This window comes from Phyllosticta citribraziliensis, assembly GCF_038025025.1.
Source record: "Phyllosticta citribraziliensis strain CPC 17464 chromosome Unknown J3D65scaffold_1, whole genome shotgun sequence".
In the NCBI taxonomy this organism is placed as follows: Eukaryota; Fungi; Ascomycota; class Dothideomycetes; order Botryosphaeriales; family Phyllostictaceae; genus Phyllosticta; species Phyllosticta citribraziliensis.
This window is the reverse complement of record NW_027117338.1, coordinates 2,001,934-2,022,674: the sequence shown is the minus strand read 5'-3', so window position 1 is coordinate 2,022,674 and position 20,741 is coordinate 2,001,934. Positions and strand designations below refer to the sequence as shown.

At 55.4% G+C, this 20,741-nt stretch overlaps 5 protein-coding genes across 5 annotated transcripts; 2 read left to right on the top strand and 3 right to left on the bottom strand.

Moving 5' to 3' along the window:
- Positions 1-2: 2 nt before the first annotated feature.
- J3D65DRAFT_663945 (uncharacterized protein) lies at positions 3-2,674 on the top strand (the record flags this gene model as incomplete). Its single annotated transcript, XM_066802708.1, has 2 exons — positions 3-308; positions 374-2,674. 2 exons carry the CDS (start codon positions 3-5, stop codon positions 2,672-2,674), a joined length of 2,607 nt encoding a protein of 868 aa, XP_066659949.1.
- A 3,326-nt stretch (positions 2,675-6,000) lies between these two features.
- J3D65DRAFT_663944 (uncharacterized protein) lies at positions 6,001-7,040 on the bottom strand (the record flags this gene model as incomplete). The annotated part of the gene is made up of 4 exons (XM_066802707.1): positions 6,001-6,570; positions 6,625-6,875; positions 6,940-6,967; positions 7,023-7,040. The coding sequence occupies 4 exons, from the start codon at positions 7,038-7,040 to the stop codon at positions 6,001-6,003; spliced, it is 867 nt and encodes a 288-aa protein (XP_066659948.1).
- A 2,429-nt stretch (positions 7,041-9,469) lies between these two features.
- Positions 9,470-12,640, bottom strand: J3D65DRAFT_33361 (Mechanosensitive ion channel family protein). The gene is made up of 2 exons (XM_066795439.1): positions 12,071-12,640; positions 9,470-11,926 (listed from the first exon to the last, which is right to left on the bottom strand). Exons 1-2 carry the CDS (start codon positions 12,553-12,555, stop codon positions 9,583-9,585), a joined length of 2,829 nt encoding a protein of 942 aa, XP_066659947.1. The 5' UTR covers positions 12,556-12,640; the 3' UTR covers positions 9,470-9,582.
- Positions 12,641-15,337: 2,697 nt separating this feature from the next.
- Positions 15,338-16,180, top strand: J3D65DRAFT_545284 (uncharacterized protein; the record flags this gene model as incomplete). The annotated part of the gene is made up of 1 exon (XM_066796759.1): positions 15,338-16,180. One exon carries the CDS (start codon positions 15,338-15,340, stop codon positions 16,178-16,180), a length of 843 nt encoding a protein of 280 aa, XP_066659946.1.
- A 1,486-nt stretch (positions 16,181-17,666) lies between these two features.
- On the bottom strand, positions 17,667-19,650 carry J3D65DRAFT_643667 (putative efflux pump antibiotic resistance protein; the record flags this gene model as incomplete). Its single annotated transcript, XM_066802098.1, has 5 exons — positions 17,667-18,832; positions 18,879-18,988; positions 19,040-19,164; positions 19,221-19,448; positions 19,501-19,650. 5 exons carry the CDS (start codon positions 19,648-19,650, stop codon positions 17,667-17,669), a joined length of 1,779 nt encoding a protein of 592 aa, XP_066659945.1.
- Between the last annotated feature and the right edge of the window lie 1,091 nt (positions 19,651-20,741).

Genomic DNA, 20,741 nt, shown 5'->3' with positions numbered 1-20,741 from the left:
CCATGGCCTGCCTGGTGTACATGACCGTCGTCGCCTTGCTCATTGGGATCGCACCAGCCAGCGCTGCGCTTGCGCGTCGCGATTCCGTCCCAGTCAACATTCTTGGACAGCCTGCGCTGCGCGTCGATGTGAAGAATGACAAGACTTCCTTTCCTGTCCTCCTCATTACTGCGCCTATTACTGGACTTCCTCAGTCATGTCAGATTACGGCAACGGCGAACGAGGCTGGCACTCCAACCCCGTTTACATATATTGCAAAGAATTGCACTGGTTCTTTGACAGCCACGCCACTTGGCGCGCCCACCCAGGTGAGTCTTGCCCCAAACACTCAAGCAATCCCCTTGGGACCACACCAACGTGAGGGCTCTGATAGACTCCAATTGGAGTGCTTCCACCGTTCGGTGGTGGAACCGCTCCCCCGGCCACTACGCCTGAACCTACAACAACAACAAAAATCACTTCGACACTAACGGCACGGATCACCATCAAGACCAGCCAGCCTGGCGTAGTTGCGCCTCCGCCGCCTGTGCCTACCACGTCGATTTCGACTCCAGTCCCTACGTCCACAAGTCCAGTCATACCTATCATACCAGCAGCGCCAGTCTTTTCGCCGGTGGTCTCGGAAATCTGCATTCCAACTACGGTTTTTGTCACAGTTCCTGGAACGCCAGTTACGGTCACTTCAACTTTGCCTTTCACCACCCCCCAAGTTCCTGTGACGCCTCCCGCGGTTTCGACTCCTGTCGTGCCCTTTGTAGGGCCTCCTCAACCGCCGCCACAGGTGACGACTCCAGTTGTCCCCGTCGGTGTGCCCCCTCAACAACCGCCTCAACAGCCACCACCAAGCACACCAGAAGTTCCAGTCGTTAGACCTCCCCCTCAACAGCCACCTCAGCAGCCACCGCCAAGCACTCCGGAAGTTCCTGTCGTCAGGCCTCCACCTCCCCCTCAACAGCCACCGCCAAGCACTCCGGAAGTTCCTGTCGTCAGGCCTCCACCTCCCCCTCAACAGCCACCGCCAACAACTCCGGAAGTTCCTGTTGTCAGGCCGCCTCCTGTCTCGCCGCCTGAGGCTCCGGCGCCGCCCCCTGAATCTTCTCCTCCACCAGAATCTCCTCCTCCAGAATCTCCTCCGCCTGAATCTCCTCCTCCAGAATCTCCTCCGCCTGAATCTCCTCCGCCTGAATCTCCTCCGCCTGAATCTCCTCCGCCCGAATCTCCTCCGCCCGAACAACCTCCACCTGAATCTCCTCCGCCAGAGCAGCCTCCTCCCGTAGAGCAACCGCCTCCAGAGCAATCGCCCCCACCGGAGAGGCCTCCACCGCAGCAGCCGCCTGCTGTCGTCGTCCCGCCCAGGCCAGCTCCGCCTCCGCCCAAGACATCCGAATCTCCTCCTCCAGCGCCGCCCGTGGCCTTTGTTCCCCCTCCTCGCCCGCCTGGTGGCAAGCAAGGATCGCCTCCTGGAAGTGGACAGCGGCCTCCTCCTGTTCCTGAGCTCCCTCCGAATCGTGGACCACCCCCTGAGCAGCCACCAAGGGTGCCTCAGCAGCCCCCGCCTGTTCCTGAACAGCCACCAAGCCGCGGTCCACCGAGCGTTCCTCAGCAACCTCCGCCCGTCCCTGAACAACCACCCAGCCGCGGTCCACCGAGCGTTCCTCAGCAACCACCGCCCGTCCCTGAACAACCACCCAGCCGCGGTCCACCGAGCGTTCCTCAGCAACCTCCGCCCGTCCCTGAACAACCACCCAGCCGCGGTCCACCGAGTGTTCCTCAGCAGCCACCACCTGAACAGCCACCGAATCGCGGTCCGCCTCCTCCAGAGCAGCCGCCGAACCGTGGCCCGCCAATTGTTGTCCCCCCGCCGGTTTCGACGCCATCAATTTCAACATCCATCGTGGTCGTCACGCCACCCGCTGCTCCACCTGCAACGCCGCAGATTCCGCCAGTTGTTGTTCCTCCTCGACCCGAGACAACACCAGTCCAAGGGGGCCCTCCTGTTCGCGTCCCACCGGGGGGCAACCAAGTTCCTCCGCCTGGCACGACTCCTATTTTCACTACCCCCGTCACTCCTACGACACTGCTGACTCCTACGACTCCCGCGACCCCCATAGTCAAAACACCTATGACACCTATGACCCCAATGTCTCCCATGACGCCAAAGACTCCCAAGACTTCGTTCAATGTCGAGCTACCTACGACGCCTGTCGTCTTCGGTCCATTCTCGACGCCGAAGACGCCTTCCGGGACGCGGACGCCAGTCACGCCAATTACACCGATTCGTGGCACGCCCATTATTCCTGGAACAGGAACTCTGCCAACCACACCACTTCGGACCCCCGTCACTCCGGCTACGAACACACCCTATCGACCCGGTGTTTTCCCGCCGACCACTCCTGTTTTCACCACGACACCCAGGCCAGGCGTTTTCCCGCCGTTCCCTACTGGCACGGGCCCTGGTTTCCGTCCGACTGGTGTTCCGGGCAACAATACGGGTAACACGACGTCGATGATGCTGACTGTTCCTATCGTCCCGTCGCCTTCAGGGACTACACCTCCTGGAACGACGCCGCCGTTGAACAACCACCAGGGCAGGCAGTTTTCGCCGCCTTCGACTGGATTTGTGGCGACAATCTTGTTTGGTGTCCAGTTCCTGTTCTACTTTGCGTATATGTGAGCGGCATTTATTGTACGCAACTGCTGACTGGCTCCCTAACCTCCTCTCCCGCTTGGCCGGCAATGTTTCTGTCTCGCTCGCTTGCGTGGAGTGACGAAATCTACGCTGTGTAAAGTCAAGCGAATGGGCAAGTCGGCAAACCAATCAAGAAAAAGCAAGAGTCGTTAAGCAAGCTTACAGTATTCTATGAGGTCTACTGCCTGGTTCTTGTTCGAGAGTTACACGTTTACGAGGTTCATGAACCTTTCCTTTGTACAGTAGATTTCCTTTCTCTTCCTTGCATGACGACGAACATTTGGTTCAGGGACGGATGCCCGGGCTTGCAGCACATGTAATATGAGGTGGGATTTGGTCACATCTCGGCGCGAATGGGTTGTAGGGGATGCCGCAAAATCGTTGGCTGGCTTCCGTTTTTGCACGCTCCTCTTTTTTCAGTCTTGTCTATGGGTAGATACCCGTTTCATTTACCTTCGCTTCGCTCCATTCTTTCAATTAAAAGTGATGTGGGTCGTTGTGGTGGTTTTTTCCAATCTTTACCAAAGCCATTCTTTGAGCATACATTCTCACATGGACACTGTCGAGTAAATTGAAAAATTTCTTGCCTGTTGGTTCCAAGTCACTTGAATGCCCCCCGTAATACCCATTCTGCGGTATGCGCCATCTCCCTCGTTGTTTTCTCCATACTCCAGCCAATTCTCGCGTATCTCACCAGTTACCCCGACGGTTCAAGCGGAACCGAATGGAGCAAAAGAAGACCAAAAGGTCAAGAAAGCCATCCCAAAATCCACGTTTCACGTCTCAACCGTTTCATTTCGAAATCGGATTTCGCAATCGGATTTTCCTCAACTTTCTCGCCTCCTCAAACACCCGCGGCTCCTTATGCCCCTACCCGCCCTTCCGCCGCAACGTCATCACCTAGTAGCAGCCACATATGGCTAAACGTCCTTGGTTGCCTACTCATACGGTCACAGCCACACGCCAAAGACGGTGGAGGACAGGACGGCCTGACCCTGTTTTCTGCCCCACGGAGAATCGCAGTGCAGGCATTTTCGCTCCAGCATAGGACGTTTTGGCTGCCTGCCGACGGTGCATTTGTGCAAGACTAGACAGACGGCTCACGATGTGCCCAAATGCCATGTTGCCTCTGCAGTAGCGAGCGACCATACCAAAAGACGTCACTGATCAATCAATCGATGAATCCATACGTCCGCCGTATTGCAACCTCTCTTTTTCGAAACGGCAAAGAACACAGTTCAAACCATCGCTGCGAAAAAAGCAGAACTAAACAAACGGGGCGAAAGAGGGCCAAATGCAAATCAACTCCTGGTCGACGTCCCGCAAGAAATCCTCTTCCCGGTTGTCAACCGCACGGCCACCACAGCCCAAGCCTCACGCTCCATCTCCCACTCCCTCCTTCATCCAACTTCTCTAGCCCTGCTGTCGTCATCCTATCAATCTCCCTGTCGGCCTCCCGTCGATCCGTCGATCCGTCAATCCGCGCCTTCCTTCCCTGCAGAGGACAAGTCCCGCCACGACGCCACATGCAAGCACTCCCCGAAGCACTAAAGAAAGGCAGGCAAAACAAGTAGCACCAAGTGACATCACCGCCACACACCTCACTGTTCTTGCACTGGTAGCCTTCGGCCTATTTACCAACCTACCTAGTTAGGCAGCCACTACTAGGTGGCTTCCTCGCCTGTCTGCCATACCTACTTACGTGTCCATCCCACAAACAATTTCCCCGTCCTCTACAGTGCTCCTCCCAATTCCCACTTCCCCGCCCGTCCGTCCATTTCGCTTTTTGCGCCGTTGCGCAGCCGCCACCACCGCCAATACCACCGCCACCGTCCAGGGAGGCAGGGTCGAATGGGCGAGCCACAGTGCGCATATATAGCCAAGGTGCTTTGGGCCAAGATACAAGGAGGAGAGTAGACATAATTTGAGCGTGTGGCTTGGCAGACGACTTTTGTAGGGTGTATGAGTTAAGGTAGCATAAGCACATCCGGCTTGCGATGGTAGAAAAGTGGCGTCACAGTGGGCGTCGAAAAGTGCGACTCCTTGGTTATAGCCACGGCAATAATTAACAACTCCCTAAACACAACTCTGGCAGTACATGAACGTTCCTTAAGCGCAGCTGTCGCAGTGAATGAATGCTCCTTAAGCGTAGTCAATGGAGCAAATGAATGGTCCCTAGGTGCACTCGTGTTTCTAGGGAGTCTCAGTCTTTCAACACCTACCGTGGCGGATCATCGAATTCTGCGCGCTCGGTTTCCACCATGTGTGCAATAAACGCAACTTCTAAGGCGCCAGTCATAGAAATACGTTCTTTTATCCATTTGGCTCAAGCTAGAAAAGTTTCCGCGCCCAAAGAAAGAAAAAAGCGATACTTGACGAAAGTCACTTCTGGCCGCGACAGAGTAAACCGCAATCCGTGCATGCCCCGACCATCTACCAGCCCATCAACCCACCGAATTTGAGCTCACTACGAGCACCTTTGAACGCTACACCAACACCTGTGAAAAGGTAACTTCGAAGAAAGAATACCAGTAAAAGAAACGAGAACAAAAGAGAAAGTAAATGCACGCATCACGAGACGAAAAGAGCACAAGCACAAGAGAAAATCAGGAATCGAGATTCGCAATCCGTAAAAAGGGGAGAAAGGGAAACCCGAGTCCTCCTACGCCTTCGCGTCCCGTACCATCTTGTCCTGGAAGAAAGCAATGGGCTGGTTGGTAGGAGCCCAAGCAACGCTTAACTTAGCTTCGCAGTCCAATGGGAACCCACCTGGCACCATCACCAGCGGTCCCCAGAAATGAAAAAAAAGTCGACTTAATGCATAAGAACTTGAGGACGTAATGCAGCGAGGGAGAATTTGCGGGCCCGAACGACTTTGCCTAGACTTCTCTCGAAGATAACAGGGCAAAAAGCTGGTGCTAGCTGCCAGACGTCGGAACCGCAGGGACTGATGTCGAATTCGGGCGTTGGGTCGGATTGTGGTCAACAGAGCGGTGAGAGGCTAATCGAGGCATTCGGTTAGCAGCTGCCATGCCCATAATTCAAGGTCGATGTCCTGTGGAGTAGGGCGTGGAAAAGTGAGAGGTCTGAAGTAGGGATCGAAAGTGATTGGAAGTTTGCAGTGCTTCGCGACAGCCTGTCCGGTCGTAATGTGCTTCGAGACCGCTTCGATAATGTGGCGTGAGGAGGCCTGCGATCCTCCTTGGGGTTTTGGACAAGATTCCGAACGAAAACGCAAGGGCACCGGGGAAGAGTCATTAAGCATGAATTGGGATATCATGTTGAAAGGGACCAGCAGGAAGTGGAAGGGCTCATGAAGAGGCGGCAGACGACGAAGAAGACCCGACGTTACCTTCTTGCGGAGCGCCTGCCGTATCCTCGCTCTTCTGTCGTTTGTGCGGATATTCGTTCGAGGCAGGCAGGTATTGAGCTTCTTCGTGCGAGTGCTTGGTACCGCCGCCATTGACGTTGCGGCCATGCGTGTTCAAGCTGACGGCGCCGGCCGCCGTGTTGATTGCCTCTTGAACAAGGCGTTCTGTCATCTCGCGTTCGGTCATTCCGGCCTGGCGATCACCCTGGGGCATTGTAGACATGGGCGCGACGGGAGCAGCCTTGGTCCTAGGGTCCACGGGCGGGTTCTGCGCAGCCTGGACAACGGAGGCGGGAAGGTCGGTATGCGGACGAGACAGGTCGATCGAGGACGGCGGATCAGGGTAACTGCCCTGGGACTCGAGGAGCCGAGCCTGGAGGTTGATGACGTAGTCGCGGAGCGTATTGTTCTCGGACTGGATGGTGCGGAACTGCTCGGCCATGTCCTGGAGCTGGTTGACTTGGTCCTTGAGCGACTTGATGTATTCTTCCTTGCGCTGGCGGAAGGCACGCTGCGTCGAGTTAGCCTTGGCCGGTGTGTTCCTCTCGCAATCCAGTAGTCATACCTGGGCAGCACGGTTCTGAGCGGCGCGCTTCGAAGTGGAGAGCTCGCGACGGCCCTTGCGACCCGACTCGCTCAGGTGGCCGTCGCCCGCATCGCCCGCGCTCATCGGGTATCCTGGAGGAGCAATGGAGGGGTCGAGGCCGCCGTGCGCATGAGGGTCTGGGGGGGCGTGGGACGGGGGGCCAGGAGTAATGGGCTGAGGAGCTTGTTGAGGCTGACCTGCGCCGGCGGCGAGGAGATGCTCTCTTAAACCTGGAGTCGCGAACATGTTAGACATTTGAGGTGATGGACCGAGGATGAGCTCAGCACGGCTTACTCATCTCGATGTTTATATTGTGGGAGCCCTGCAGCTGGGGTCAGTACCTTGAACGCGGAGGAGGTGGCGGATGGCGGACTTACCGAAGGCGATTGATTCATTGCTGAGAGGTTGTTCCAGCTGTTGGCGGCCGTCATTCAATCCACGGCCGATGGGCGGATGGTGGTTGGCGGATGCAGATGGGATTGCTGTCGGCGCAGGGTGGGATGGAGGCGAGGTACGAGGTGAGGTGTGGCCGAAGAGGTTGAGATTGGCAGCTGTCGGGCGGTCAGGTTAGCAGGTGGTGCCATGATGAGTCGTCGCGAGGCCGCCGGCGAAGGCGTCGGCGTCGTGGACATGAATGAGGCTCTTGTCGAGGTTGACTTACATGGTAGCAGACTCTATCACGGATCTCTCTGGTTCAGCGCGGAGAGGGCTGACATAAGTTGCTTTCTCCCCGCCGGTTTTCACCGCCTTTGTTGGATGCCAGCCGCCAAGACGCCCCCTCCGTTACGGACAAAGAGTCGACGATCTCCGGGGCTAAGCTCTGAATGGCGACACTAATCACCACCAGGCCGTCCAGCTCATCAGTCAGCACTCGGCCTTCTACCATCACTTCATCCTCGCATTCGTTCTTCTGCCTCGCGTCTCTCCCGGCCCATCCGAATGCCATTGAAAACACCATCTCCAAAGCATAAAACGCGCGAGACGAGTGCCCGCCTCCGGGATATCTTCTGAGCTTCTCCTGTCCCGCTTTGTTCGCACGTCTTGGGCTCCGACGCCGCCGGCGAACAACCAACTTACGTAATCCCCTCGTAAGCACTCGGCCCAGCGAACGTCCGGGTCTCCGACGACGGCCGAGTCACCTCCCTTCCGTCTACCCCCGAGGCTGCTAAAAGTCGTGGCCACTGCTATCGTCCTGGAGAGGTCGAATACTTTTCGTGCTCTTTATCTCTAGGATGATGATGAGCTCGACGTTTCCTTGTTTGCGGGGGTTGAGTAAGACGGAGAGAGTTCCCCAGTCACACGTTCTCTGTCTTGTATGTGCCACGACCTTTGTTGTCCAGCCTCGCTCTCTCCTATCCACACTCAAGGATCGATTTGCGTAACACCAAAGCTGAAGAAAGAATATCCAAGAAACCCATGTGCGATGTGGAGTTCAGCCGTGGCGCCTACATTCAAGCGAGCAGCATGTAAGCCTCAGCACATTCCAGTGTGTCAGCAACACCGTGCCGCGTCCCTACAAGTCCCTTAGCAGAGACTAGCCGGCCAGTATGTCAGCCAAGTCCCTACTTTGCAATGAAAGAAGCCAAACAGGAGCTCAGAACGGAACACCAAGCGGGCCAGACCCAAAAGACGGACAGGCTCAGACAGACACAAGGAAACCGTGTCCAACGAAACATGACAGCCGAGACCCGATAACGAAACAAGTTGGAACGACACCTGGTGACCTTTATTCAAGTTACTTGCTTCCACCGAACTTGTCCGGAGCTGGTAGCTGCAGCCTTGTCTCCCGTCGACTCGTCTTTCGTCGCTGATTACTGTACTCGCCGAATGCTACATACCAGGACGTAGCACGCTCTGCGAAGAACTCCTGCCTTAGTATCGGTTCAAAGTTCATCATTTAGTGTCCACCCAGATCCTCCCGTCCGCTCATCCGTCTTTCCGCCGGTCTTCATCTCAAGTGAGTGCTCCGAGTTATGCACCTCGCACGCCTTCCATGTCTACATAGCTTGGGACATCCGCTCCTGCTCTAAGCAGACGGACAAGCTTTCGGACGTCACCACACCCCTTGCTTTCCCCTCCACACGCCGACAGCCAATCGTTGCACCAGCCAAGTCAAACGGCCTGTCCGACTCAAAGGAATCGCATCCATCCGGGGAGGCCGCCGAGATGGAAGTGGACGAGTCTCGGTGCGAAATGTCGTTGCGTACACAAGGCATGATCCCGAGCGGATCGCGTAGGTACGAGCTTGAATGCTCCCTGCCAATGAACATTCTCAAACACGGCGGTGGTGGTGGGAAGAAATGCGCGCAAGATTCATTCAGGCCAAGCTTACGTGTGCTCGCAACCACTGAAATACTTGGTTCAAAATGCTTGGTCTGTTTCGGCTGTCTACCGTTACATGCTCAACAGACAAGACTATGCAGATGATGCGCGCGACTGTCAGGTTTTGGTCCGAATGTCGCGAATCGTTTACCCCTTCTTCGTCCGTTGACTCGACTCAGTCATCTAATCGCGAAAGCTAGCTGGTTCGACTTCAAGTGCCTGCTTGCTCGCTATTGTTGTACATGGCCAAAGACCAGGAGCAGATGAAGAACCCAGAAAAAAAGGAAACGAAAATTCCTGTAATCCTTTTTGTACATGGTCGAAAAGAAAAGCTCACGCTCGCCGCAAAATGCTATGCCGGATGATTGGAAGGAAGAAAGAAAAGTCATGCCTTGGTAGCAACCGGTAACACCCGGTGTCTCCGCCGCCCTTGCAGCCCTCAGCCCAACTCAATCAGGCACCCCAACACATTACTCCCACAGAGGAAAAGCAAAGGGAAAGGAGATTCGTCAACTCATGATCGATGCGCACATCTCGTCGTCGATTGCCTTGACTTGCGCCATAAACACACACCGGCACGATGCCAATCAAGGCCTGCTCCCCTACGCCATCTCATCAGTGTGGAGACTCGGTGCTCGACGGCCTTGCTCCGGATGTGTAGTACGGATTGTTGGAGCGGCGGTTGGGGTTGGGGTTCGGATTGGGACCGAGGGACGGGCTCTGGCTCTGCTGGCTGTGCGTGCTGGGCGGGTACTGGTAGCTCGGCGGCACTTGGGCCATGGTGTTGTAAGCAGGCGCTGACGAGGGATAGGCGTAGGTGCTCTGCTGGTATCCCGACGTCGCGCCCGCTTCGACGGCACTCTGGGGCTCGTTGATGGTCGGGACGCGGGTCAGGGACGGCACCCGCGCCTGTAGACCGCGCTCGCCGGCTCTTCGCTTGCCCAGCGTGCCTTCGCGCCTCAACGTGTTGCGCACGTCTTCGACATCCTGTGCGTTCATACTTGCGCGTTCGCTGCGGGGAATTGCGGTGAAGCTCGCATCCTCGCCACGCTCTTGATATGCGTCGTCACGGTACGTGTCGAAGGCTGGGTTGCGCGCATTCAACTGGTTGATGGCCTGGGTCTCCGCGCTCGTGGATCCATGAGCGCCGGTGCCGCTTGCACGGCTGAGATAGTCGATGCTGGAGGAGCGCTCGGTCGACGGCTCTGGCTTCTTCGAGGGAAAAAGGCGCTTCGATTCCTTTTCTTCGAGGTAGGCCTGACGACGCTCCTCCGCCTCGCCAGGTGAGATGTCGACAGAGTATTGCGGGCGATCCGATGAGCCAAGTGCGGCGTCGTTGCCACCGGGAGGTGCAATGGGAATCTTGCGCAGAGCCTGGACAAGAGCGCACATGAACTTGGAGCGACGCATGGAGCGCAGAGTCTCGTTGCCCCAGTTGGACTTGTGGCGAATCTCAATAACTAGCTCGAGCTTGTTGAGCTCGGCGATGCCATTGACCGCCACGTCAATGTCCGAGTGGAAGTCTCTGTTGTTCTCTGGTGCCCGGACAAAGTTTTGCATCTCAACCTTGAGGGCGGTAATGTCTTCAAATGAAGTGTCAAAAGAGACGTAGATGGGAACTTGCTCGCGCATAGCCTGCGATCGGCTAGTGTTCTCGATCCACAGGCCGTTGAGTACCGTGTTGGGAATCTGGACGGTGCGGCCGTTGTTGACTCGTTTGAAGACCGTAAAGAGCAGAGAAATGTGTTCGACGGTAAGCTGGTCTGTTCCAGTGGTGAGATCGACCCTGTCGCCGACGTCGTAAGGGTGCTTGACGAAGAGAAAAATACAGGAGCCCAAGACTTCCTGGCAGGTAGCGGAGAACACAAAAGACAAAGAGAGAAGAGCCGTGCCAGCCGTGGCAAGCATGGTGACGAAACTGGCGTTGAGAAAGGCGATGAAGATGAAGATGGCAGCCACAAAGACGACGACACAGAGCATATCATCGAGGACGTTGATCGCTTGGTCGACGTCGTGCATGCTAGTCGCGACGGATTTGCGAGTCCTTCCGATCTCCGTAACCATCAGAATCATTTCTTCGAGGTTGACGTCACCGTTTCCATCAGCATCTAGAGCGAAGAATGCTTCTTCTGCTTCGGTTTCACGCGAAGCTCCGAGAACTTCCTTGATGTCTTCAGGATACAAGGCATTCTTTCCCTCGACGACAAACGACATCCAGAGACGCTTGGCGAGTGCCTCTGAGGAGCGTGGCTTCTCCAGAGCCTGGATGACGATGGAGTGTGCCGAGTCGGGGTTGAAGACATTCTTTCCTGTTATTTCAGACGCAATGTTGCCAAAGGCAGCGGTGATCTTATCTCCCACACGGCCGACATCATGGAGCAAACGCATCGGCGTTTGCGAGCCAGACCTGGTGTGACCTTGGAAGTTCTTGGGAAGGTTGAGCCTGAGCGTGTCGTGGATGACATAATCCTCCTCTTCAAACTCGGGACAGTATGACGGGAAAAGGGCCCTGGACGCGTCGTACAGCAATCCAAGGAGATGGACCTGGCGCTTGTTCTCCTTGATCTTGCCAATGAATTGCTTGCGGTGGTAGTTGATGCTGATGAGCTGAACAAAGAATTTTTCCACCAAAAGAACGATCGATGCCACGACAGCTGCTGCCAACAGCTGCCTGACGACCTTCTGCCAGCTCTTCAAAGCATCGGCATTCTTGTCTCCCGAAGCTTTGGCAGCCCGAATGTCAGGATTGTGGACCATTAAGGGGACGAAGGTGGCCAGTGATGTGACGGCCCATCCGACCAGAGAGAGGTAGAGTTCCAGATTGCGAATGACCAGGGCGTATTTGCGCACGCCTGAGCTGACGACGCCAGCCACAATCTGAAAGGCCCTGGGAAGACCATGGGCGACGATTTTGGCGACCCAAATGGAACACCACACGACCTCAACCCACGTGAAAAACCTTGGAAGAGTCAGTGACGGTACTTGGAAATGGGGTCTGACGCTAGTAGCTCGTGGCGCTCCTGGTCAGAGAGACACTTGATCGAAACAAGCAACCTCTCGAGACCGGACCGCGCGCGACCACTTCGACCATTCCACGACTCACCAAACGATACGAACGCCTCCAATCTTTGCAGTTTGGGCCACGGTAGCTCCCACGATGATGGGAACGGCGATACAGAGGGCCAACGGTGCAACGTAAAGAAAGTAGCGAGTGATGATACTAAAGTTGAGAACGGCGTAGTAAAATCTGCCGAGGCGATTGACGTAGTCCTCTTCGTTGTCCAATTCGTTTCGTCCGGTACCGTCGTCGGTGCTAACATGCTTCAACCTCCTACCCTTGGCACCCGGCGGCGGAGGTGGAAGAGGAGCTTTTTCGTTTTCGACAGTGGCCACGTGGGTGAGGGGAGCATGGCTACCGGTGCGCTTGCCGGTAGAGCTGTGGCTGGCCACGGGCTCGAGCGGAATGTCGATTGTCACGTCGTTGGGAGACATTTCGACGCCGTTGTTGCCGGGCAAGGGTTGGAAGCCTTGACGCGAGAGGCGATTGGAGTTTGCAGACTTTGGAGACCTGGGGGAATGAACAGACATTTGTAGCGTAGAGTGGCCCCGAGGCAGATGGGGCGCCCGAGATCGACTTGCCGGCAGGGCCAACGGCGGTTGCGAATTGGGAGCTGGCGAAATCCTTGCCGAAGTATTCAAGACTGTCTTGGTCTAGGCTCGGATGGCTGAAGCTGCCGAGGGATATCACGAAACCGCCACTAGCAAGAATGCGCGCCGGGAAAGACGGCGTAAAAGTGGTGAATGAGTGGAAGGGGGGTGATTCCTCCAAGGGCCCCCAAAAGGTTGTTGAGTCGACGGGGGTGAGGAGGTGCGGCGGGCGAATGAGAGTGGATTCGAAGCGGAGGTGGGAGGGGAGAATGCGAGATTAAAAGAGAGTGGTCGAGGAATGAGGAAGGTCTTGGAGAGGACGAGGAGAAAAAAAAGGGCTCTGGCTTTAGGTTGGCTTTCTCAGGCCTGCTGTATGCAGAGGCCATTGGTCAGGCGTGAAACCGCCACGACCCAGGCACGAGCGACCAGCACCAGGATTGCAGCTAAGCTCAAAGGCCAAAGCCACCCCGTCACCCTCTCTCGTACCAGGTCGCCAGGTCCCCTCTGTCGGCCGCAAGGGGGGAATCTCTAGACGGCTGCACGTCACCCTCCGACGCCGCTGTTTGGTCGCCGCCGCTCGAGTCCGTCCACAAACATCACCACCTCACCACGACCTGACCTGCATGTGCGCTGGAGCCACCGATTTGCGGATCTGCGCGCATCCGCCCAGGCCACTTGCTCCATGTGTGCGCGTCTACCAACGACCCTGGACTGGACGACCAAAACAAACACTGCTGCTTTGCGTACAACCCCGCTCGCCAGGCCACGCGCCCTCATAGACAGCAGCGTCGCGTGTGACTCCGGTCTCACCAATGCCAGTCGGCCTTGTACAACTTTTGCTGCCAAATCCGGCTTCAAGCCTTCGGTTTGCCCTCTCCATTGTCGCAGCCGAGCTGACAGATGACGAGCCGACTCCCGAATAATCCGTCGGCAAGGGCGCGCGGCGCCATCGCATGGCCACCGATTGATCCAAGGAGACATTCAGACGGCGACAGCAGCATTGGCCATTTCGCGATGGGTGCTGGATCCGCTTCCTGCCGTGCATGCGACGGAACCCACGTGATTCGTGCTCCACTCCGGTTGCTCGTCACTTCGAGAGGCGATCAACAAGTCAACAGGATCAAAAGATTGTGGTTATATTGAAATCTCTTTCGTTAGCCTTCCACGTACGACCACAGCACGTAGAGAACTCGGAACCCCGTCCGCTCTTCCATAGATAAGCTACGTTGCGGCCGATTAGTAGTTGCGTGGGTGACCAGCAGCGAATCCCGGCTGTTGTACGTTTTGTCCTCTTTTTGCGCTTCGAATCTGTCAAAGCTGTTGTTGTTGTCGTTGAAAAAGTCGACAGCAAACTTTCTTGTTCCTTGTCTGTCGAAACACGGTTCGGCCCGACTGAACCTTCTCCCACCGAGCCCCTCGTTCCTTGGGAGAGCCTAGCCCGGCACTCCCAGTCGCACCACTCCCCGGATACCCATTGCCGCGCCTCCACCGTCCAAAAACGGCTTGGAATAAGGGTCCGACGTCCTCGGGTCCCTCGATGTTTCGTTCTCTGGAACACTTGCTGGCAAGGCTTGACGGGCATCTTCCTAGTTCGCGCCTCGTATGCTTACGAGTCTGATCCAACTATAGGTCGCTGGCTGCGTTGCTCACGTCGCGTCGCTTCGTGGCCGCGGCCGGCGGTTGCTAGACGGGGTCAAGGAGCTGAACTGGTACGCTGAATGGGGTGATGGTGGTCCGAAGTTGTCGTTTTTCAAGGAAACGAATGGACATGATTCTTGAGCTCGACCACCGCAAGTCACCGCTCGGCAAAACGCGCCACTATCCTTTCACAAAAAGATCCACTATTTGCCTCATTGACCCATCGTTCTAGACCTGCCAAACGAGCAACAGGGAAAGAAAAGAAAAGAAAGCAATCCTCAAACAAACGCTCGCCGTTACTGGAAACGGGTCGTCCCGCTAGCAACAAACATCTCATCAGTTTCAAGGCAAGAGCTTTCTCGCGTGGCATCTAGCATGACCCACTATACGCAAGGCGAACAGGGCAGACGCACGGCTGGAGACCTCCGGTCCAGAAGGGCGTGGAGACTCTCGCACGTCCCTCTTTCTCTTCCTCTTGCACTTCTCCTCCGCACGTACGGTCTAGAATGATCGAGTGGGAGCCTGAAAACGGTACTTCGGGTAGGTAGGCTGACTCCAGGCCTCTGCATGGTTGCTTGAAATGACAGCCTGCAAAGATCAAGGAGCATGATTGAGCAAAGTCGATGTTTCGCCGTGGGGTTCAAGACCAATCTTCCTAGACTTTTGTTTACGGTTGGGAAAAGCGCTACACGTGGTGATTTGCCGATATCCGACCTTCTTGACCGGGTCTCCTCCCAATCGTGGTTTTGAGAGTATGCTGTACTGACTTGATTCCATTCTGAAGATGTCCTGTGCAGTGGATGATTTTTTCAACGTGGTTTCATTCTCTTATTTTCATCTGACATTCACAGCAACATCAGCTCCAGTCCTGTATATGACATGATTTCTCAAAGACCCGACATGGAAAAGTCCAAACGACGGCTTCTCAGTTCCAACAACAGCCATCAACAGCTGGTCCCGGAAAAGGTCAAACTAGCACGGGCCATTTTTGGTGACGTCACGCTCATCGAACTCCAAACTTCAGTTCATCTCAAACCTGAACGTTCCCATCATCTCAGCAATCCATTGGCACAACTTCAAGAGCATGGCATCGCAACCTCTCAACTTCCTCATCACCGGCGCGGCTCGAGGCATTGGTCGGGGACTGTCGCGGCTACTGCTGCAACGCGGGCATCGCGTTTTCCTCATCGACAACAACACCGAAGAGCTCAACCACACGACGACAAAACACCTGGCGTCCATCTCAGCCGCCAGGAATGACGCCTTCTCAGCACACTTGACAAATTTGCGGCAACCGGGCGACATCCGCGCAGCCGTGGCGCGCGCGTCAGCCTTTTTCGACGGCCACCTTGATGTGCTGATCAACAACGCGGCAGCCACGGGCTTCGTGGGCAGCGTAGGCTTCGAGGACCTGTCGCTCGAAGACTGGAATGCGCAGGTCGAGACGAACCTGACGGCGCCGATGCTGCTGTCGCAACTGTGCATCCCGCTGCTGCGCAAAGGCGGTAGTGGCGGCAGCAAAAACAGGCACGCCGACGATGCCGGCGGCTCCATCATCTACATGAGCAGCACGCGCGCCAAGCAGTCGGAGCCCAACTCTGAAGGCTACGCCAGCACAAAGGCCGGCTTGCTCGGCCTAACGCACGCGCTGGCGTGCAGTCTCGCGCCCATGGGCATCACGTGCAATGCCGTTTTGCCTGGGTGGATCAACGTGAGCGACGAGTGCAAGGAGGCGGACGAGAAGGGGACGAGATGGGAGGAAGGCTTGAGCAAGGAGGACCACGAGTGGCATTGGAGTGGCAGGGTCGGCAAGGTCGAGGATATCTTCCGGGCAGTCGAATTTTTGAGCGCCAGCAAATTCGTCAACGGGCAGGAGATTGTCGTTGATGGCGGTGTTACCAAGAAGATGGTCTACCCTGAAGAATAAAAAGTCCGGTGTCCTGCGGAGCCTCGAAGGAAAAAGAAAAATCAGAAATCATTCGGCGCCAGCTTCATCTCCTTCTTGAAACAGACTTCCGTGGTCACCAGAGATTCGAGAGCCGAGCGTGTTTGTGTCCGAGGCAAAAGCCCAAGGAAGCCTCAATGGGCCAATCATGAAAGGTCTTCAACTCGCCGCGCAGCGCGTTTTCAAACGCTCCCAGTTAGCCGTCGTCCAACTCACGGGAGCTTGCGCGAATGCTCCCCGTTCTTGACTCGCAAAATTTGGGCGGCAGGTACCCTGCGCGGAGGCTCTTGAGTCCAGGTCAACAGGATATACGCGTGTTCCTACCTTGCCAGCCAATCAGTCAATCAATTAATTTCGTGAAATGTCACTCAATTACTTGGACACCTCGACGCCGCCTCTACTCCCTCCACCACTGTTTTCCACAAAATACAGCGAGGAAGTGCGTTCTCGTGCAACACAATTGAGTAGCAAGTTGGATTTGGACATGGCTTGGGGGTATTCAAGCTTGGATTATTAAAGGCAAGCCACTAGCTTCTTTTGCGCATGAGCGAAATACATAAAGGCGACGGGAGAAATAATTGGTATATTATGTATTGCAACCGCTAACCCCCTATACAGTGCCATATACAAACATTTATGGATCGGTGGCGGTAATGCATGTCGTGAGTAAACATCGCATCCACGGCAAGTCCCAGGTTCAACTCCTGGCCGATCTGACTGGAGCTGTTTTTGCCGTCTCTTTTTGTCCTTTTGTTTTGCTGGTGGTGTTGGTTGGTAGCGGGGTGCGTCGTTCCGTGGTTGTGGTTGCGGTTGCGGTTGCGGTGAGGAAGAGGTGGCGGGATACTTGAGTCCCCCAAGTCTTCTGTCTTGCTTGCCAATGTAACCTAGCTGAAGGGTCGAACGATTCAAGGCTGAAAGAACATGGTGCACTGGCGGCCTGCCTGGAAGGAAGCGCCCCGTGGGCTGATTCTCGCAGCCAAGTCACCAGAGACTCTTGTTGACGCAACTAAGTGGAAGGTGGGTATGGCGAATGTCGACAGCGTGAGCGAAGGAGTCAAGGTGAACCCTGGCCTATGTTTCTATGAACTTGAGAGCCAAGTCGCAAAACGTGGGAACAGGGAGATCTCGATGTTTCTTGGATTAGTTTGACACTGTCTTCTTTGTTCTGCTTCGAGTTGCTTCAGCCTTCGCTATTCATCGTTGTCTCCGCAATCAACCCCTTTTGCAACTGGTTGGGATCATCATTGACATCAATTTCGAAATTTCGCCCGCGCAAAATTCATCTTCAGATACAAGGCGGCATACAGGCATCGCGCACAGGGACAAACCAGCTTTCTTGCAAAAGCCAAATGTACATCTAGAGGACCGCGGCCAAAAACATCGCGCAAATACCAAGCAATATGGAGTGCCCAGGCACGAGAGTCAGGAGCTAGGGAACGAGAATAAAACAATCACTTCCCTTTGAACCCTATCCCATCTGGCTCATACGCTTCTTTGGATCATTCGTCTTGCCCGACAGTACCTCCTTCTCCTGCTGCACAGCGACGTGGTTCGTAAGTTTATCACTCGAATCGTGGATGAAAAACGATCCAATCAAAGCGATCACCCCAAAGGGAATGCTGGCGTAGAAGACCATCCGGAAAGCCTTGGCGTAGGTGTTCTTGACCGTGTCGGCTATGGCGGCCATGACCGCGGGCGTGACGCCGTCCATCCGCGCCAACATCTGAGGTGCGCCAGGGACACCCGACTCTGCTTGAATGACCACAGGAACAAGTCCTTCGACCCTGTCTGCCGGGAAACCGCGAGATATGGCGGCGCTCGCAATGTTGCCTCCCAGGTCGCTATTGATGACGCTATTCAGGATGGTATTGAAGATGGAGTTGCCGAAAGAGCCTCCAGCAGACCGGAATGTGCCGATGAGACCAGAAGCGACTCCAAGGTCCTTTTGTGGGACTTCAAGGCCGGCAGCGATGTACGCAATTGTCGTGATCCAGGTGAAGCATCCTTGGCCGAAGAATTGGAACGTCATCCAAGCGCCCTTGTGGTTGGGGATGACTGCGGCGTAGAGAGCAGTGAAGAGCGTTTGAACGAACATGGCCACAATGAATTGACCGCGAATACGCTTGATGTACTGCAACAAGGAGGGAATGATCCAGCCACCAACGACCAGACTGATTCCGTTCGGGATAGCAATTACGCCGATTTCAGTCGGATCCTTGGTATACATGTAGAGCGAAGCTTGCGGGAGCAAGGCTGCCATCGAGTACCACACGAACCCAGCCACAAAGCTGACGAGGAGGAGCATCGTAAACTTGCGTACCATTTTGAAGAGGTGGAAGGGGAACAAAGGATTGGGAGCAACCGTCCACTCGTAGCCGAAGCAACCGATGAACATGACTGCTCCAACGGCGATCGTAGAGGCGACAAGAGACTTGTTGTAACTAGGCTTACCCAGCTCAGTGAATCCGACGAGCAGGATGGTGAGTCCTCCGGTGAACATGAAGAGACCAATGAAGTCCAACTCTTTGAATTCTTGCCAGCGAGACTTGTCGAAGTCATTGCGTGGCCGGGTCGGGGGAAAGTAGAAGATGGCGCATCCAACGAGAGAAATCGTGGAGTACATGATCGCAACGTCTAGTTTTGTAAGCCACGAGGTATCTGACCGTTAGGGGATACTCACAGTAGCACCAACGCCATGTGGCCTCGCTCGCTAGTTTCTGGCCTATGATGACGCTGAAGCTAGCCCATGGGATATTGATGCAAAATTCTGTCCATCCAAGTCCAATCCCACTATCTTTCGTCAGCTAAGCCGAGCATTTAGAAGGATAGAGGAGGGCGTACCGATATTTGTTAGGCAGAATTTCTGAAATTCCCGGGTATCCGACAAAGATCATTCCAGCGCCTGCACCAACAAGGGTTGAGCCTGCTATCACTTGATTCACTTTGTCGGCTGTGCCAGCGACAATCTTACCTCCATTAGCAAGAGCGTCTTCGCGGAGGTTTGCGCACGGAGAAGACTCACAGCACCAACAACTGAGAGCATATTGCCGTAAAGAATCACCCAGCGACGTCCAAAGATGTCACTCAGGCCACCGGCGACAGCGAACCCAATAGCAGATGCAATCGACCATCCACCTGCGACCCAGACCATGTCCTGCAAATTTCCAAGCGCGGCGCCGATTTGATGCGTGATTCCTGCGACCAGAGTATAACCGCAACCGATTGGTCCAGTGAAAGAAAGCCCGAGAAACTGTCCGCAGATGGTCAAAACTTGCTCTTGCTGTGACTCCCTCTGGACTTACAAAGACAGCTACGATGGTTGACATCGACACCTTTCCATCCTCGGTCCCATCCAACGGAACATTGGAGGAGGAGGACACAACCTCGAAGCGTTCGACCTCGGGTTTGGAGTCATTGTCGAGAATCCGGTCGTCTGTTTGGTCTGGTTGCATGTTGGACCACGGTGTGCCAACAATGGAGGTCAGGGCCAAGCTCTTTGTGAGATTCGGGAAAGGGCCTTGCTGGTCTATATAAACATTGCTGGTTCCAAGACGGCAGTGTTAGGACTGCCGCCAATGGACAGCTCTCCGGACGGCGGAATAGACAGGGGCATCCTATAATACCAGGTGCGCTCCGACCAATCTGGGGGTTTAGGACCCTGTCGACCAATTTGCCCTAAACTCTTCTCCGCTTGATCTGCATAGATCCTGGGGTAAAAGCACGCGTTTGGCGCCCCCACGCGATCGTTCAACGGTACTAGAGGTGACGAGATTGACAAGTCGCACTTGACGCTCATACATGCAGACGCTGCAGTTGGACGTGCAGCTCGATCGCTCCGTCCGGACCAAACAGGGCATTGGGTCTGCGGGGTTGGAGATATCTGCGGGGCTAACGAACTGGTTCCAGGCCACTTCCCCTGTGAGTGTGCGCCATCAGCAACTTTGAGTTGGCCCTACTGCGGTAATCGGCAGTTGCAATATAGTCGGCAGTTGAGTTGCCCAGTCGTAGCAGAGAGATGAAGTGTGGCTCGGGGCTTTCGAAACGCTCGGGCAGAACAGGCAAAGCGGCGCCTGCCTGTCGTGGTTAAGCCCAGCTCTTGGGACTTCTTGCTTCTGTCGAAGAAGACGGCCATCCTTGCGCACAGCTCCAAGGAAAGCTTCGACGACAGGGGTCATGGAGCCGCCAGTCTTGAGTTGAGAATCCCCGGCGTTTTGGACCTGAGGCGAGCTGAAAGCGCACCGTGTCCAAAAGAAATTTGCTTCTTCTTTTGGAAAGCTTGAAATCCAGTTGCTTTGTATAGCATCGCCCGTAACCTTTGGCGTCATGTCAGAGATGTTTTCTTCAGCTTGTCGCGATGCTCTTGGCAGGCGAGCCGGCCTGACGTCGACGCGACAAGAAACATGTCCTTGGGTACACTCGCACGCTGCTGGGACGAGCTGTCGGAAACTGATCTGGCGGCCGTGGAGATCACGCGTTGAGGACCGGAGACGGCGGTTGTGAAAAAGCCATCGAGTGTGGGGAAGTCGGAAGCGGATGGGCAAGC

Excerpts from the sequence above, each read along its gene's own strand:
- J3D65DRAFT_33361 (XM_066795439.1), bottom strand. The coding sequence starts at position 12,555 with ATGTCTGTTCATTCCCCCAGGTCTCCAAAGTCTGCAAACTCCAATCGC. Across the intron at positions 11,927-12,070 it reads GGAGGCGTTCGTATCGTTTG|GTTTTTCACGTGGGTTGAGG; the intron begins GTGAGTCGTGGA and ends GACTCTTCCAAG.